General features: G+C 41.7%; 1 protein-coding gene across 4 annotated transcripts in view; it reads left to right on the top strand.

Moving 5' to 3' along the window:
* The window catches only part of Arhgef12 (Rho guanine nucleotide exchange factor 12), a 131,656-nt gene extending 115,288 nt beyond the window's left edge, over window positions 1–16,368 (top strand). For all 4 annotated transcript variants that reach the window (XM_060372163.1, XM_021636912.2, XM_021636911.2 and 1 more), the window contains 11 exons: window positions 2,116–2,193; window positions 3,475–3,550; window positions 4,019–4,186; window positions 5,541–5,628; window positions 6,308–6,394; window positions 6,504–6,583; window positions 6,842–7,075; window positions 9,094–9,567; window positions 10,320–10,636; window positions 12,166–12,235; window positions 12,754–16,368. In XM_060372163.1, the coding sequence (XP_060228146.1) occupies window positions 2,116–2,193; window positions 3,475–3,550; window positions 4,019–4,186; window positions 5,541–5,628; window positions 6,308–6,394; window positions 6,504–6,583; window positions 6,842–7,075; window positions 9,094–9,567; window positions 10,320–10,636; window positions 12,166–12,235; window positions 12,754–12,764 (1,683 nt within the window). In that variant the 3' untranslated portion in view covers window positions 12,765–16,368. The remainder of the gene's footprint in view (window positions 1–2,115; window positions 2,194–3,474; window positions 3,551–4,018; window positions 4,187–5,540; window positions 5,629–6,307; window positions 6,395–6,503; window positions 6,584–6,841; window positions 7,076–9,093; window positions 9,568–10,319; window positions 10,637–12,165; window positions 12,236–12,753) is intronic.
* Window positions 16,369–16,574: the final 206 nt, after the last annotated feature.

Raw genomic sequence — 16,574 nt, 5'->3', positions numbered from 1 at the left:
TTTGCTTTCATGGACATGGTTGTCATTTCTTAGGAAATGAGTGTGACAGCTTTATTGGAGAGGCTTTAGAGAAACTATGCCACTCAAAAGTGTTGTTTGGAGTGCAAGATGATGAAGGAAATTTGTCAATGTCTATTAAATTAAAGGGCCTGTGCCTGAGCATATGTCCTGCTGCTCAGCAGTTCTGTTTGTAGTGACTTACTGAAGAGAAATGAAGATGTACAAGAGTTTTTATGGTAGCTTTATTCATGATCGCCCCAAACTGGAAACAGCTCAAGAATTCAGCAGGAGAGTAGGTAAACCAACTGTGGTGTACTCATAGAATATAACTTGAAAAGTTACCAGGGATAGACAGGAATGGACTTAATTAACATGATAATGAGTGAGAGAAACCAGACAGGAAAGAACACATATGCATAATGTTGTTTTTGTGAACTTATAACATACTAGTCTGGTTTGTGATAGGAAAATAAATAAGAAAAAGAATTGCCACTTTGGATGTAGTGCATAGATAAACTGGGAAGATGTATGGAATCTTCCTGGGACCATACTCATACTTCATGTATTAATAGTAGATAGAGTTGTACAAATGTATTGTTTGTCAGAATATGTGAAAAAATACACTTAAAATGCATGCATCTTACTGTGTGTAAAGTTTAAAAAAGGAACCAATGGGGCTGGCAAGATGACTTAGCAGATGAAGGTACATGCTGCCAAGTCTGACAACTTGGGTTCAGTCCCTAGCAGCCACATGCTGGAAGGAGAGAGCTGACTCTCCCATAAGCTTTCTCCTGACTGCCACATGAGGCCCCTGCACATATACATACATGTATTTAGAACTTTTTATGGTGAAGAAAAATGCTCAAACTCTTTGAAACAATAGTTTTTAGAAACTTATCATACAGGTGTACAACATGCATGATTAGATAACCTACATACGTGTCTATACAGGGGTAACAACATATATGACAAAGCCATTTTGTTATAATATCATTTGTTATTGCCAAACATTGTAGGTAACCTCAATGTCCATTAGGAAGGTGTAATCATAACTGAGTCACAGAGTTTGAAGCTTGAATTCTGTGTGATTATTTAAGAAAACAGAGATCTCTCTGTGGTACTGTAAGGCAATCTCCGAGATATACTAATAAACCCTATACACAAAGAAAAAGGAATACGAATGTGTCATAGTTTGCCTCTCTCTTGCTCTGAAAAAACATCGACCAAAATGATCTCGGCGAGGAAAGGATTTATTTGGCTTATATTCCCATACTATAGTCCAGGAGCCTGGAGGCAGGAACTGAAGCAAAGACCACAGAGGCAGCTTACTGACTAGCTGCCATGGCTTGCTCAGCCTGCCTCTTACACGGACCCAGAATCCACCTGCCCAGGGGTGGCACTGCCTACAGTGGGCTGGACCCTCCCACAGCATTATTAATCAAGACAGTGTCCACAGACTTGGCCACAATCTATGGAGACATATTCTCAGTTGGGGTTCCCTCTTCCCAGATATGCCAAGCTGGCAAAACACAAACAAGAAAGCCAGTAATCAGCATACTTTATGAACAGATAAGAGGAATATGTACGGGGTACTAAAGGAGTGCCAATTTTATCTTTCCACATCTTGTTTTGAAAGGCTGTATATATATACACAGCACACACAGAGACACTCATATACATGTATGTTCTCTTTGAATAGGATTTTCTCAAATCACCCCAGAATTGAACCTCACTAATTGCTTCTTTATAGAAAATAGGAGGGCATCAGGAGTGGGATGAGAATGCTTTTTTATTATATACATTATAGTACCTTCTGCATTTTTGTACTGTGTACATGGTTTATATATTAAAAAAATAGGTTAAGCTAACTAAGTGGTCACCAAGTTTGAAAAGATGTAGAAGGGACAGCTGTAGAGGAGGGGGAAACTAGGAAAGTGAATATCACCAGTGATGCAGGAAAGGTATGCTAAGGAGGAAAAGGTTGTCTGCCATGTCTGGTATTACAGTGACTTCCGTAAAATGCAGATTAAGAGTCTCTATAATGTGGAAACAAGATCCTTGATGCCCAAAGCCTTAACCTTGATTTCATTCTGTTCTGTTTTGTTTTGTTTTCAGCGCTTAGAAGACTATCAGCGTCGCCTTGACACCTCCAATCTCAAGTTGTCCGAGTACCCAAATGTTGATGAGCTCAGGGTGAGAGATGGTCCAGTCATAATTAAAAGCATAAAGGCAAATGTACTGGAGACTTGGTGTGCAATTAACATCTCAGTGGGAATGGCCATCCTTGAAGGAACTCTGCCTTATAGATTGTCTGCATTTATGACTTCGTTCTGCTTGTTGGATGTTTGATACCCTTGATGTGTCAAGGGTACTTTAATGTTGGTCACAGGAGCATTTTGTGAGAAACTGTAACTATGAGGCAGGAATTGTTAGAGGACTTGAGAACACTAGTTACTGGAATATGTTAGTTTGCTCTGTATTTTTACTGTTTACTGCAAGAACTTTTTAGATCACTGAGTAAAAATCATTTTTCTATGACACTTTTGAAAAGCATAAGGGTTGAAACCAATACAGGAATAGATAAATATTTGCTTTAATATTAGTAACCTTTTTAGTATATTAAGTCTCTTTTAAAAAAAAAAAAACTACTGGTTCTCTGGTGATTTTGGCAGATTTATTTAATATCTATTTAAGATACACATTTAGCCAGGTATGGTGGCATACTCTTTAATCCCAGCACTTGGTGGGGAGGGACAGGAGGATCTTTGAGTTTGAGGCCAGTCTGGTCTACAGAGTAAGTTCCAGGATAGCCAGGGCTACACAGAGAAACCTTGTCTGAAAAAAAAACCCAAGATAGATAGATAGATAATAAAATAAACTTATATGTCATAAAATAATTTTATCAAAAAGCATGCTTATGTATTTATTCCCTTACTTCCAAAGAATGAGAATTCCCTTGAGATGCTAATGCTAAAACATGGCTCTTTTACTAATAAGTAATTTGCTGGCAGAGACAGTACTTGGAATTCTCATAACAAATGCTGTCCTTTAGAACTTACTTTGGGAGGCTGGAGAAATGGTTCAGCAGGTAAGAGTGCTAGAGATTAGAGTTCTAGAACTCAAATGCCTTGTTCAGATGTGAACACAGCATTTATTTGGTTTATTGCAGCTAGGGTGTGAGGGTCTGTGGTGGCTCTTTGCAGTGCCGTGCATACGCTCATACTCATCCTGAAGGGGGTTTGGAGAGAATACTCATGAATGCTTTTCTGTAAGATGCTTCTCTTTAAGAAGGCTTTGTGCAGGCTGTTTTAACATGGACAGCTCATTTTCAAGACAGGTAGCAATACTGTAGCTGAATATAAACGATACCTTTTATATAAAGACTTTTGAAAAGATGCTAGTTTTACTGTCTGTAGCCCCACTGATGAAATACTCTTGGAAGTAATTTGTGTATAATTCTTTTTACTTTGGCAGAATTTGGATTTAACAAAAAGAAAGATGATTCACGAAGGGCCCTTGGTTTGGAAGGTGAATAGAGATAAAAGCATTGGTAAGTCTAGTGTTCCTGTCAGTTGTGCAGAGGGCGGAGAGGACAGAATAGGAAAGTCCACCAGTGGGAAGCAGAGTCTTTGTTCACAGTGAGCTAACAGAGCTCTTCTGCAGTATGTGGACATTGACAGGAGACTGCTTGTGTGTTTGTTGTGGTGAAGTGGAAAGCAGGTTACATATTCATTTTGGAATGCAGTGGAAAACTATCACAGGTCAGTCATGTTTTCATCATCTGTCTACTGAATCTTTGAGGCTTCTGTAAGCTGGTATCTTTCAAGTCTTGCAGTAAGGGAGCATTATTTTTAAATTCTTGTAACTCTCAGATCATATTCCCACAAAACAAACTAAAACAAACTATTGAGTGTAATTGAAGAAGACAGTTTGCAAATGTGTTTTTAAGATTAGCCAGGTTTTCCAGAAATAATTTCCTCTGCCACCTGACTTTAAATTTCTGTATTTTCATTCCTAGATCTTTATACACTGCTGCTGGAGGACATTCTTGTACTGCTGCAAAAGCAGGATGACAGGCTGGTGCTAAGGTGCCACAGCAAGATTCTGGCATCCACAGCTGACAGCAAACACACTTTTAGCCCTGTCATTAAGCTGAGCACAGTGCTGGTTCGACAGGTGGCCACAGGTGAGGAGTGTGTCTGCTGAAGGACGGGAGCTTCTGAGTCACTGTGAAGTGGTGCAGGATCTTCAGGTGTTTAAGCAGCACAGCCGACACCAGTGGTTTTCTTCGTATGTGTAGGAAATTTGAATGAAATTTGCCTATTGTTTAGGTACTGAATTAAAATTTTACACCTTCAAATTATTTAAGGCAGCAAGGTTGTTTCAGTGGTTTCCTGCACTTTAAGTACGCTTACCTTACTTTGAGGTTTGCTCTACGTTCAGATTGGTGGTAGATACCAGAAAAGGTGTGCATGCTTTGAGGGTAATAGTGAGAAGGCTGTCATTAAAATGCTGTGTTTGTGTGTTGGGGAAAAAAATGAAAATTGAAGAGGTGGATAAATGTATTTCTTGTTTTAATTTACTCTTATTATTTTGTGTGCGGGTGTTTTGGCTGCGTATATGTCTGTGCGTCACGTGTGAGCCTGATGCCCTTGGAGGCAAGAAGAAGGCATCAGATTCCCCTAGAACTGGAGTTATAGATGGTACTGAGCTGCCGTTTAGGTGCTGAGACCCAGGGCTTTTAATTATTGAACCATCTCTCCAGCCCTGAATATTTTTTTTTCATCAGCTTAGGTTGGCAAGCTATAGTTTAACTGTATTATGATGAGCTCCTTTATGTAACTTTATTTTATATAAAGTTAAAATATATTTTAACTTTTTTATGTTTTTTTATAAGTTCCATAAAAGCTTATAGTAAGTTGCACAATATTTGTAAACCCTTTCTGCAGTGTTTTCCAAATACTTTTAACACTGTAGAAATATAGCAGTTTAAAATAAATATGAAAGGAATAGCATTGGGTTCAGTAGTATAGGGGGGTGTGTGTGTGTATATAGAATCATAGGCTTGTTAGAATTCCAAAGCACATTCCATTTGGACAGGTCATCACGTTTATAAGATAGAACTTTTGAGAAACCAATTATTTTATGTTTAAGAATTTCATGTATGTATATAATATAAAATTTGATTAAATCCTATTTTCTCTCCTACTTTTCTCCCTTATCCCCTCCCTTACTTTTCTGTTCCAGCATAATATGCTCTTTCTCTTTTTTAACCCACTGAGTCCAAGTAATTTGAATTTTGACTTACTTTTGTTTCTAATTAAGTACTGTGTTGACTTTTATAAACATTATTTATTTAAGTTATAGATAATGTAGCTTATAGTAATTTGTACAAAATTTAAATTTATAAAGTTTTTCAAAGTGAATATATGTAACCTTTATCTACATTAAGATACAGAATATTAATATCTGCATTTGGAAATATCTCATGGTTTTCTTGGTCACAGTGGTAGAGTGAATTTTGTTTTCTTTTTTTCTAGATAACAAAGCCTTATTTGTCATCTCCATGTCAGATAATGGAGCCCAAATTTATGAATTGGTAGCACAGACAGTTTCTGAAAAGACGGTGTATGTATGAGATCTAATTACCTTTTTAAAATTGATATTGTATTATCCAAGGTATAAATGTTTCATAAACTTTGTTTTTTTAAGACTTATTTCATTTTGTGTGTGTGTGTGTGTGTGTGTGTGTGTGTGTGTGTGTGTGTATGTATCTGTGTGTCTGTGCACATGTGTGCAGGTGCCTGCAGAAGCCAGAATTGGGTATCAGATTCCCTGGAGCTGATGTTATAGGTGGTTGTGAGCTGCCTTGGGTAGGTGTTGGGAACTGAACATCTGTCTTCTCGAAGAACCATGGGTACCCTAACTGCTGAGCTGAATCTCCAGCTTACAGACTTGCTTTTATAATAGGATTCTGAAAAACACTATAGAAATCAAACTTGTACACTTTTGGGAACCTTCCTCTAAGAATTGGTTTCTTTTGAGATTGAAGTTTTTATTTTCATTTTATTCTACTAAAAGTAAACTTAAGGAAAAAAAAATCTCAGAAGTGCCAAGTTAATCTTCTAAATGGGTAATGTGCTCATGGTAGAATTTTCTTTAAAGTATATTTTAGAATTTCTGAGGAGTGGTGCCACAATAAAGATGTTCTCTGGTGGCATAAGTGTTTCGTCTCTTTTGTTCTGGGAGTAATTATGGCTGTTTCTGCTTTCCTCTTGTGTTCTGGATCCCTTTCACACCCCTGAAGCTGGCAGGACCTCATCTGTCGAATGGCCGCATCTGTGAAGGAGCAGTCCACAAAGCCAATCCCCCTCCCACAGTCACCACCGTGCGAGTGAGTGCCCTCCTACTCTCGTCGGGAAGATACGAGCAGCTCCCCACCTAAGTGCCATCAAGTTTGGGCATCTTCTGAAGCTTAGGAATTGTTTCTTTCTTTTCCGCAGAGGAGACAATGATGAAGAAGAACCATCCAAGTTAAAAGTGGAGCACCACGGTCTTTCAGTTACGGGTCTGCAGAGTCCAGGTAAGCTTCCCAGACAGTAAGAAGGATAAAGCGTGTTACCCACTGAGAGGAAGGCTGTGCACATGCCCAGCCATGGACATTGCAGATGCTGCCTGTGAACCCTCTGTGTGCCAGTGCAGCACTGCTCTGTGCTGCGCCTTCCCCAGTGAATGATCTCTGTAGCTTATGTGGGTCACCTCTGGCCCCAACATAAATGTTCCGTGTTGAAAATGAAATGTCTATTAAAGTATACTCTACCTTTTCTGTTCCACTGGACAGACAGAGTTTTGGGATTAGAATCTCCCTTAATTTCATCAAAACCTCAGTCTCATTCACTGAGGACCCCTGGCAAATCAGAAGCAGAACATCTCTTTGTGACCACTACACAATTTGCAAAGGAGCAGCATGCAAATGGGACACTCAAGGAAGGTGATGGTGTTTACCCAGTTACAGTCCCAGATCCACACTTGCCTGTGTCAGAGGAGCGCTGGGCGTTGGATGCACTGAGAAATTGTGAGTTTTATTCACAGCTCTTGGAGATACTGAGTACCAGGGCTGTGTGATGTATTGGAAAGCCTTTTAGAGAGAAAAAGCAATAGATTTTTGTGAAAAATATACCAAAATCTAAACTGATTGTTTTTTTTTTTTCCCTCGTCAAGAAATTTATGGTCCAGTTGAGAAAATCATCAGAAACCCCACTGACACTTTTTAAAAGCAGACATTCTAGGAATGTTCACAGGTGTCTAGGTTGGCGTGGTCAGAGAAGGGAAGCAGCAGATAGAAAGGCAGATGTGCTTGTTATCTTGAGAATGATTAATATGGAAATAAATGTGTAGAGTAGAACAATTCAAAGATGATGGTAGGACCAGGAGCACACGCAGGAACCACAGGGTGCCCAGGGGTCAGTGAGCAGAACAGCGGGCCTGTGCGGGCTGTGTCAGCTGGAGGAAACAGAAACAGGAAACAGACTGAGGAATCAAGAAGATGGGCTGAGGAGTCTCACTGTCGTGAATTTTAAATACCAGATTGCACCTTCCATATTTGATGGGCAGACATCGAAGAATTTTAGGAGCTTTTTCTTATTATACACGCTTTACATTTGTGTGGAGATTCAATATTCTTCATAATGGCTTCTAATATGCATATGTTCACGGTGTACACACACAAGCACACACACACCACCCTGTTTGCTGCTGCTCCCCAGCTTCAGCCTTGTTGGGAACCACTACTGCAGATGGGACGACCCCACATCTCTCAGGTACAGTGAGGTGGAGAAAGTCCAAGAATAGTTGCTCCAGGTACCATGTGAGGTTTTAAAACCAGGTGAGGTTTTAAAGCTAGGTATGATAGACAAAGCTTAAAAATCTGTCTTAAGGCTGCTCAGGGATTTCGATGAAAAAAGGCATGGAGTGGCACCTTTACCAAGTCAGCTGTTAACAGTCATTAAGCTCAGAGCTGACCGGGTTGAGAATAGAATAAGTGCTAATAAGTGAGTCAGGAGTCTTAGAATACTTGACTTCTGTGGATGTGAGGCAAAGGAAAGGGGATTTCTAGTGACAGTTTCAGTGCTTTTCTGAGAACCAAGGGCCGCACAGACCACTGGGCCTCCTCGCCTCTGGCCTTTTCCTCTACTGTTCAGACTGCGTGCTTCACCTTAAACATCATGGTCCAGAAAGGGAGTGGCAAGCCATCTCAGGAGGGATGGTTGTGGGAGGTGGTGTTTAGGGCTGGCATTTTGGGGAGAGATCAGGTGCTTGAGAAAGGGAAAGATTTTCTTAGACCTGATCTCTTTATTGGAGATGCAGAGTGGAAGCCTGTGGTGGAATCAGGAAGTTGCAGTTATTAAAAATCTCATTTATTCTTGATTCTCCTGAAGTGACAGACTTAGTGATGTCTGGTAGTTTAATGGCTCTAGAACTGTCTTCACCTGCATGAGTTTGGCACAAGCTTAGCCTAGGGGTCAGTTGGATCTTTTATCATCCTAAAGAAGCTGTGCCACTAGTAAGGTAATTTTAAAAAAATATAATGAATACTTACTTTTGAATATACATATACTACTACCAAATGATTGTAGTTTTGAAGTTTATTGTAGTTGATTGTAGAATTGAAGTTTATTATACAATTGTATTGCTGTCACCATTATGAGGATTATTAGAAAAAGATAATGGCTATACATAGTCTACTCTTGAGAAGAAAAAGGATAATCTTTAGCTTTGCTGGCCTAGCTGAAGCAGAGTTGGTGCCTGGTGTTAAGTGTATTTAGGACTTTTAAATAGGAAGACCCCCTATTCAGAATGCTCAACTCTGGTCAGGTGTAGTATAATTTGGCTGTTATATAGAACATCATATTTTTGATTACATTTTTCAAGACAAAATTGATTGTATAGGATTAATATCTTGGTTGTGTATTGTTAAGGTATGATCTTGGTTTTAGAGGGGACTGGAAATTCAGCTGCCTGATTTCACCTGGCAGCAAGGCTGTGGTAGTTAATTTCCCCTTCTTTTTTCCTCCTTTTGCCCTGACTCTTCAGTGGGCTTGTTGAAGCAGTTACTGGTCCAGCAGTTAGGTCTCACTGAGAAGAGCACTCGGGATGACTGGCAGTCCTTCTCAAGATATGGGCCAGCTTCTGAAGAGCTACAGGCAGACAGTGGCATCCAGGACTCTGAAAATGTTATTAAGGCTTGTCATGCCGGGGAAGGACAGATGCTTTTTAAAACTGGAACTGGTGACGTTACAATTTGTGACAGTCCACGGACTTCAACTGAATCTTGTGGTACACAGGATTCAGTGATACTGGCATCCCAAGACAGCCAGGCAAGTAACATTTTAGTAATGGACCACATGATCCTGACCCCAGAGATGCCTACTACAGAGCCAGAAGGGGTTCTGGATGACAGTGGAGAGCACTTTTTTGATGCCCGTGAAGCACATAATGACGATAATCCATCAGAAGGTGATGGAGCAGTTAAAAAGGAAGAAAAGGATGTTAATTTACGCATCTCAGGCAAGTGGCTTCCATATTTCAACTTTGATTCTGATTATTGTAAAATGTCTTATATGCTGGGATGGATGTTTCGGTATCTAAGTTTATGTGTGTATGTGTGCGTTGTTTATTCCTTCATACAGTAAATACTGAATCTATTCTCTGCCAGACCCTGTCAAAGGGGCTAGAAGATTGTATAGTGAAAAAATGCCAGAAATTCCATTGTTCCTAAGAAGCCTAAGTGCCTGAAGGGAAAGAGTAATGGTAAATAAGAAAGCAAGTGGTAAAGGTCAGATGGTCAGAAGCATTAGGAAACAAATAAGGCCAGCTACAGCCAGGGTAGAGAGTAGAGAAAGCAGACGTAGTGGTGATCAGTCTAAGCAGAAACCGAAGTGCAGGGAAAGGCCACGTGGATTCCTGGGTATGGTGCCCAGCAGTGAGCACAAGCACACTATACTTTGTAATTAGGGGATGCAGGGTGGGAGGAAGCGACAGGAGCCCAGGAAGGGGTATTTGGCAGGTAGTCAGGTTGTCATGTAAGGATTTTGTGGTTTAAGCTTTAAACTCTTGAAACTCTGACTAATATGAAGTTATTCAGAAACTAATGTGAAAGTTTTGCTAAGCTTGGCTTTAATCCAAAGTAAATTCTGGTGGAGTTAAAACTAAACGTGGGAGCTGATGGTTCCCTCACCATAGTAGCTTTTCAAGTTGTCATTTGACCCCATTCTGATACCAGTGCTAATCTCATCAAACTGACCTGTCTCCACCTATAGGAAACTGTTTGATCCTTGATGACTATGATGCAGTGCAGGAGAGCTCCACAGACGAGGAGGTTGCCTCCTCGTTCACCCTGCAGCCTGTGACAGGCATCCCTTCAGTGGACTCCACCCACCAGCAACAACATTCCCCTCAGAATGCTCATTCTGATGGGGCAGTTTCACCATTCACCCCAGAATTCCTGGTCCAGCGACGCTGGAGAGCTATGGAGGATGCTTGTTTTGAGATCCGGAGTCCCTCTTCTTGTACAGATTCTCAAAGCCAAATCCTGGAGTACATTCATAAAATAGAGGCTGACCTTGAACACTTAAAGGTATGCCATGTTTGAGCCTCCATAGCACTTGATCCTAAGTACACAGCTAGCAGAGTGCAAGTTTGGAATGATGGAATCCTGGTGTCCATAGACAGTCCAGGTTCTCTATCTGTCTGTTTTTATTCTCTTTAATCACTAATCATGAATAGGCCTGGGTCAAAGCTGCTGTTCACACTGGTTGTCTTGTGACAAATTACAAGAACAGGAAAAATTGTAGGTTTGTAGCTAGCTACATTTGATGGTGGTGGTGGGGTTCCAACTTTTAGGAACCTAGAAGTACTTGGGGCAGTTGGTCCATCTTGTAGGATGGCATGGGGTCAGATAGGTGCGCTCGCATGGTTGTGAATCATGCCAGGAAACGCTGTGACCTGCTGTAGCTTGTTAATTATATGTGACTCATAAAGTAGTGTTGGTAGTTTCCCAGAGGCTGTGACGGAGAAATGGACTCCAGTGGCTTTTGTTACTCAGTGGAGCTTTGGAAATTGGTAGGGAAAGACATCACCATGCTGGTTTCTATGAAAGGACTTTTTTGTTTTGTTTTTTGTTTCTTGAGACAGGATTTCTCTATGTAGCCTTGGCTGTCCTGGAACTCACTCTGTAGACCAGGCTAGTTTCTCAGAGATCTGCCTGCCTCTGCTTCCCTGAGTGCTGGGATTAAAGGTGTGCCCCACCACTGCCTGGCTGAAAAGAAGTTATTTTCATATAATATATTTTGAACATGGTTCCCCTTCTTCTAACTCCTCCCAGATCCTCCCTGCCCACCATCCATCCAACTCCGTACCTTTTCCCTCTCTCTCTTTACAAAACAAGCAGGCAAATTAAAAAATAAAACAAAAACAAATCAACCAGAATAAAACAAAACAGTAAACAACAACAACAAAAAAGAAAAAACATGAAAAACAGGTACACACAAACACAGATACACGGATACACAAACACACATAGACACACACACACACACACACACACACACACACACAGACAAAACCCATAACATCCCCAAATCGGAAACCGTATGTATAAGCAGAAGAATAGTAAGGTAAAGACATTGGCACTGGGTAGACACAGCTGCTAGAGCTCATCCTTTTTTTTTTTTTTTCGTGACATTTAGTTGGGAGATACGGTGTTCTTAGCTCAAGACCTGTCTCCCTTAGTTTTTCTTTCAGCTCCACATAATAGATTTTTTTTTTTCATTTAATTCACGTACTGTCATTATGTGACTAGCAAGGCAAGAGTGTCTAAGAGGCCTCTGTGTTCATCTGTCACATGGTATGGGGCCATTTTTCTGGGGGACGTCCTTTACTTGGGGGCAGGCCACCTTTACTTGCTCCTTGAGTGTTTCACATAGAAAGGTAGGTCACTCAGCCAAAGGGAGTGTGCTTCCTTCCTCACTAGCAGCCTCTTCAGTGGTCAGCGGTGATGGTGAAATTTGGGGCCATGTACCTAGAACAGAGAGTACCTTTATTCCCATTTTCAACTAAATTTTATTTTTCTTGTGCCATCCCCATGAAAAATTTTTGCTGTTACAGAAGGTGGAAGAAAGTTATGCCCTTCTTTGCCAAAGGCTGGCTGGCTCAGCCCTCCCTGACAAGCTCTCAGGTACGTAACATGATGGGCTCATCCTGCCTAACAGTACACTGGATATGTGATTTATTATTCTTCCACATGAAAACCTATGATTTCATTTCTGTCCTGTCCTTAAAAAGCACTTATTTCTAAGCATCTTGTGTCTATAAGTCTGCTGACTCTGCCCTTTCTGCTCTCGGAAGAGCTGTGGTTGGTCCCTGGGCCTGCTGATTCTCTCTCTGAAGCGTCTCCAAGTTGAGGAGTGGAGGGAAGCTGGCAACCCAAAACTCAGTAGAGCCTGAGCTGCACTGCTGGTATGGCTGCAGCTCCTGCTCCCTCATGAGGAGCCCTGCCATACAAGGGCTTATGTGGCCCTTGGCTACAGCTCAGCCTGTGTCCAGTGTGTAAGGTCATACTCAGTGGCTTGTGCAGCTTGAGGTTATATTTTCTGATGTCAAACTGAACAAGTCTCTGCCTGCAGTTTGCATACATGTTCTTTGCAATGTTAATTTGCTCCTAATTGAGTTTCCACATATCTTCATTCTTCTCAGATAAAAGTTAGAGCCCCGTGTCCTGGAGGTGACTGCAGGTTGTTGGATTTTGAGTGTTGACCCTGTATCAACCACATCCCGGCTCCAGTGTGGACGCAGAGAGAGTGTGACAGAGGATCTGCCTGGAACCACCTGGGCTCAGCCGTGCCCCAGGGTGCCCCACGTGGGACTAGTTCTTCAGTCTGGCAGCTGCACAAGTCTGTCAGTGAGGGAATGTCAGTTCTCTCACTCTCCTCTCCTCACTATCAGAAATGCATTTTGATTCAGAATAAAAACCAAATGTATAGAGCTTTGGGTGTAGGATATGAAATTGTATGTAGGTAAGAAAAAGAGAAAATCAGATGTATTTATTTGACTTCATTCCGTATTTGAAAGCACACTTTAATTTTTACTTTGCCTTGTTTTGTTTTAATTGAGTAGTGAGAGTTTTAGCCCTTTGTATTTAGCACACCCAAGAATCAACTGTTGCTGAAGCTAAGTCAGGTGGGGGGTGGGGAGGTTAGTAGACAGGCAATGCAGAAGAGGAAAGAGGAGTGCCTGGCTTCACTAACCTTAACCCAGCCCTTCTGTGCAGAAGGCTGCCTTTCTGAGGGTCATCTCAGAGATGCTGCATGACTCCTGTGTGCGGATGACAGAGCTGTGTGCTGTCCGGGTGCTCAGAGCAGGTGGCCCTCCTCCCACCCTGCGGTGAGCATCTTGTCCTGGGTCCTACCCCAGTTAACAGGAATCCTCAGTACTCTAAATGGCAGGCACTTGAACATGGGTGTATTTCCTTTGTTGTCTTTTCTATTGATAGTTGGGATCTGGGAGAGAAGAAAACAAATTTTTATTTTCTTGATTATAAATTTGTTATTCTTGGTATTGTTGCATTTGTATAATTATACATTGGCACTTGTATGAAATATCCCCTGCAGAGTGAGCAGGAAATAGGAACAAAGAGATGGAATGCTTCAGTGGTGGTGGGGTGCTGTGGAGGGGTGGGGTGGGGTGGGAGAAGAATCTGAGAAGGTTTTCGAAACTGAATCACTACTGAGTTGAACCATGGCGGTCATAGCCACGGGTACTGCTGATGATAAGGCCAGTAAAAACTAGTACCTGGACGGTTGACTCTAATTGTTTTGCACTGATGGTGCCAAAGGGCTCTGAGTTACACACAGAGCCGAGGGAGGGCAGAGGAAGGAGAGTCGCTTGCATCACATCACTGCAGAGTGCTTTCTCTGACCTCACTGCCACAGCCCTGTCTTCATGGCGTTGGGACTGGCTTTGGGAACAGGGACCAGAGGTGAGCAGTGCAGCCACCCAGGTGCTGGTGATAGCTGCAATGTGGACAGCACCTATGAGGTTAAGCTAGTCAGAACTGTGCCCTGAGAACTCCTTAATTCTGTTGCCTTTCAGTGGTTTTCTTTGTGCATTTGGTAAATATGTTTTTGGACTGTTCTGTTAAAAAAAATATTTGTCAAATCTAAATTCTGTTAATAAACAAGGAGTTTGTGTGTTGTGCACATCTTGCAGGAGGGCCCTCTGAACTCTGGGGGGCAGTCAGGATGTAGTTTTATCCTCCCCTCATGCTCCTCACACACAGAGGAAACTGTCACCCAGGGTAGTCCCCAGCTGCTTTTATGAACACCTCCACAACTTAACGTGCTCATCTGTCTGGGTCCGGATTCCTGTTTCTGCCCTTGAGAACTATACGTCTTTTAGGTCAATCCACTTGGATCCATGTACCTCATCTATAAATGGGAATTGTATTTTGAGTCATAGGTCAAGCATAACTCAGAATGGGCTTTGAAATTTTGATGTAGAACCTAATATATAAGTGAAGACCAAATGGTTACGTTGTCTTCCAGGCAGCCTCTTAACACTAACTACATCATCAGGAGGAGATCCAGACGGCAGTGTTCTGGCTTCAGACACTCAGTCCTTCCCTGGCTCTCTAGCACAGCTCAGCCTGAACTCTCTTCTCCTGTTGTTTGCTTCCCTTTCCTGTCAGAGTTACAGCAGGGCTAACTGGAAAGGTACTTTGGCATTGCTCCAGTACTTCCAAATAAATGCATATCATTATATCTTCAGATGAAACCTCAAAATGAAGTGACTTCTGGAAAACAAAAACAAACCACTTTTTGAGAGTTCTTTTTTTTTAATCTTACCAGCCTTACTTCTTGCCTGCACCCTCCCTCTCTGGCCTCCCGTGCCTTCCATTTCATTTTGGCCATCAGAATCACATCCCTTTGGCTTTGACATTACATTTCCCTTCCCTGGTGGTGACAGCAGGTATTCCTCCTGTTCTGGAACAAGGTGGTCATTGTCATAGTTCTCTCAAAGAAGGTACAAAGTGCTTCAGCTCTGAAGAGTACTAGGCAAGCGAAGGGGCTCAGCATATTCTGCAGAGCCAGAAAGCCATGTGTGCCGTGGGTACAGCCCGTGACACTGCTCTCTCCTGAGCTTAGTGGCTCTCCTGTCACTAAGTGGCAGATTACAGGTGGAGTGTTCCCTTTCTGAGAAGAGAACTAATCAAGCCAAACAGTAAACCCTGCAAGTACTGTAATTTAAAGAATGGCTTTGGCCTTCGCCATGTATAGTTTCAAAGCAGCTAAGTGGACTCTTGGAGTTCAGCTGCTCTCACAGCCTAAATTGTAACTATTTATTGTATCACATGGCAAGTTGTTTCATGAGTATTTTTGCCTTTGTTTTTCCCAAGCAATTTCTAATGGCCTCTAGAAAAAAAACAAGACCCCTTTTAGAAAGTGTTTTGTCTTTTGGGGAGGGAAGAAGAGAAGAGTTTACTTTGCCTGATTTTTTGAAGCAAAAAGCTTTAAGTATGCCTCCTATGATACAGTCAGTCACTTTCCACCCTGCCTGGCACTGGTGATGGTCTGCTGCCTCACACGCATGCTCCGCCCAGTCTCCTGCAGCTGGTGTGGGGTATGGCTTGGAGCCGCACAGGCTTGCTCTGTACATCCTTCCCTCCATGTCGCAGAAGGCACCCTAGGACCTCAAACAACAAAGTTTAAGACCTTGCAGAAGTTTCTGTTTTGTAGATCATGGTTTCATTGGTTTGACATTTCACCCTCATTTAGCGTGGTCTGTAAAATTGTTCTTTAAGAAAGGAGCTCTCTTGTTCTGTTTGCCTTCCCCATGGGTACTGAGGGTTTGGGTCATACATTGATCAGGAAAAAGGGGGCCTCCTAGAAACCAGTCCCTCCCAGCCATTTCCAGGTGCCACCCGCTAAGCAGACATACAGCATGGTGACCGTTAGTGTGCACACTGTTGGTTGTGTTTAATGAGCCTCTTCCCACTAGGATGTCTCACTTTCCTTGTTCACCATACAATCATGTACTCTTTAACAGAAATTGCTTTTAAGAGAAATCTGGAACTATCTTTAAAAAAAAACCTTATTAATAATCATGTATTTTTACTGATCACATTTTGAAATGCCTAAAAGACTTTATTGCTCTAATTATCCAGATGCACCTTTGTAAAAAAGCTCTTTTATGAATTAGCTGATAAGGCTGTCTGTTTCTGGAACAAAATATTGGGTCATCTAAAACTTTCTGTTTTCTGGGGTCTGGGAAAATAGAAAATAAGAGTTCAAATATTAAATAAGCTTAAAAGAACCGAGCATGTGGCTTTTTCTTTGTATGTATTCCTACCAATTTGACTTCTGCCAGTTGTTGTTGTTTTTTTTTTTTTTTTTTTTTTTTTTTTGAGGTGGGGTCTCATCATAGGCTGGCCTCAACTGAGCTCTTCCTGCCTTTACCTCCCAAGTGCTGAGATCACAGGTGTTCACCACCACACCTGTCTGTCAAGTTATTTTAAAGAC

Source organism: Meriones unguiculatus, chromosome 1, assembly GCF_030254825.1.
Source record: "Meriones unguiculatus strain TT.TT164.6M chromosome 1, Bangor_MerUng_6.1, whole genome shotgun sequence".
Lineage (NCBI taxonomy): Eukaryota > Metazoa > Chordata > Mammalia > Rodentia > Muridae > Meriones > Meriones unguiculatus.
The sequence above is the reverse complement of the archived record's forward strand: the minus strand, read 5'-3'. Positions and strand labels throughout refer to the sequence as shown.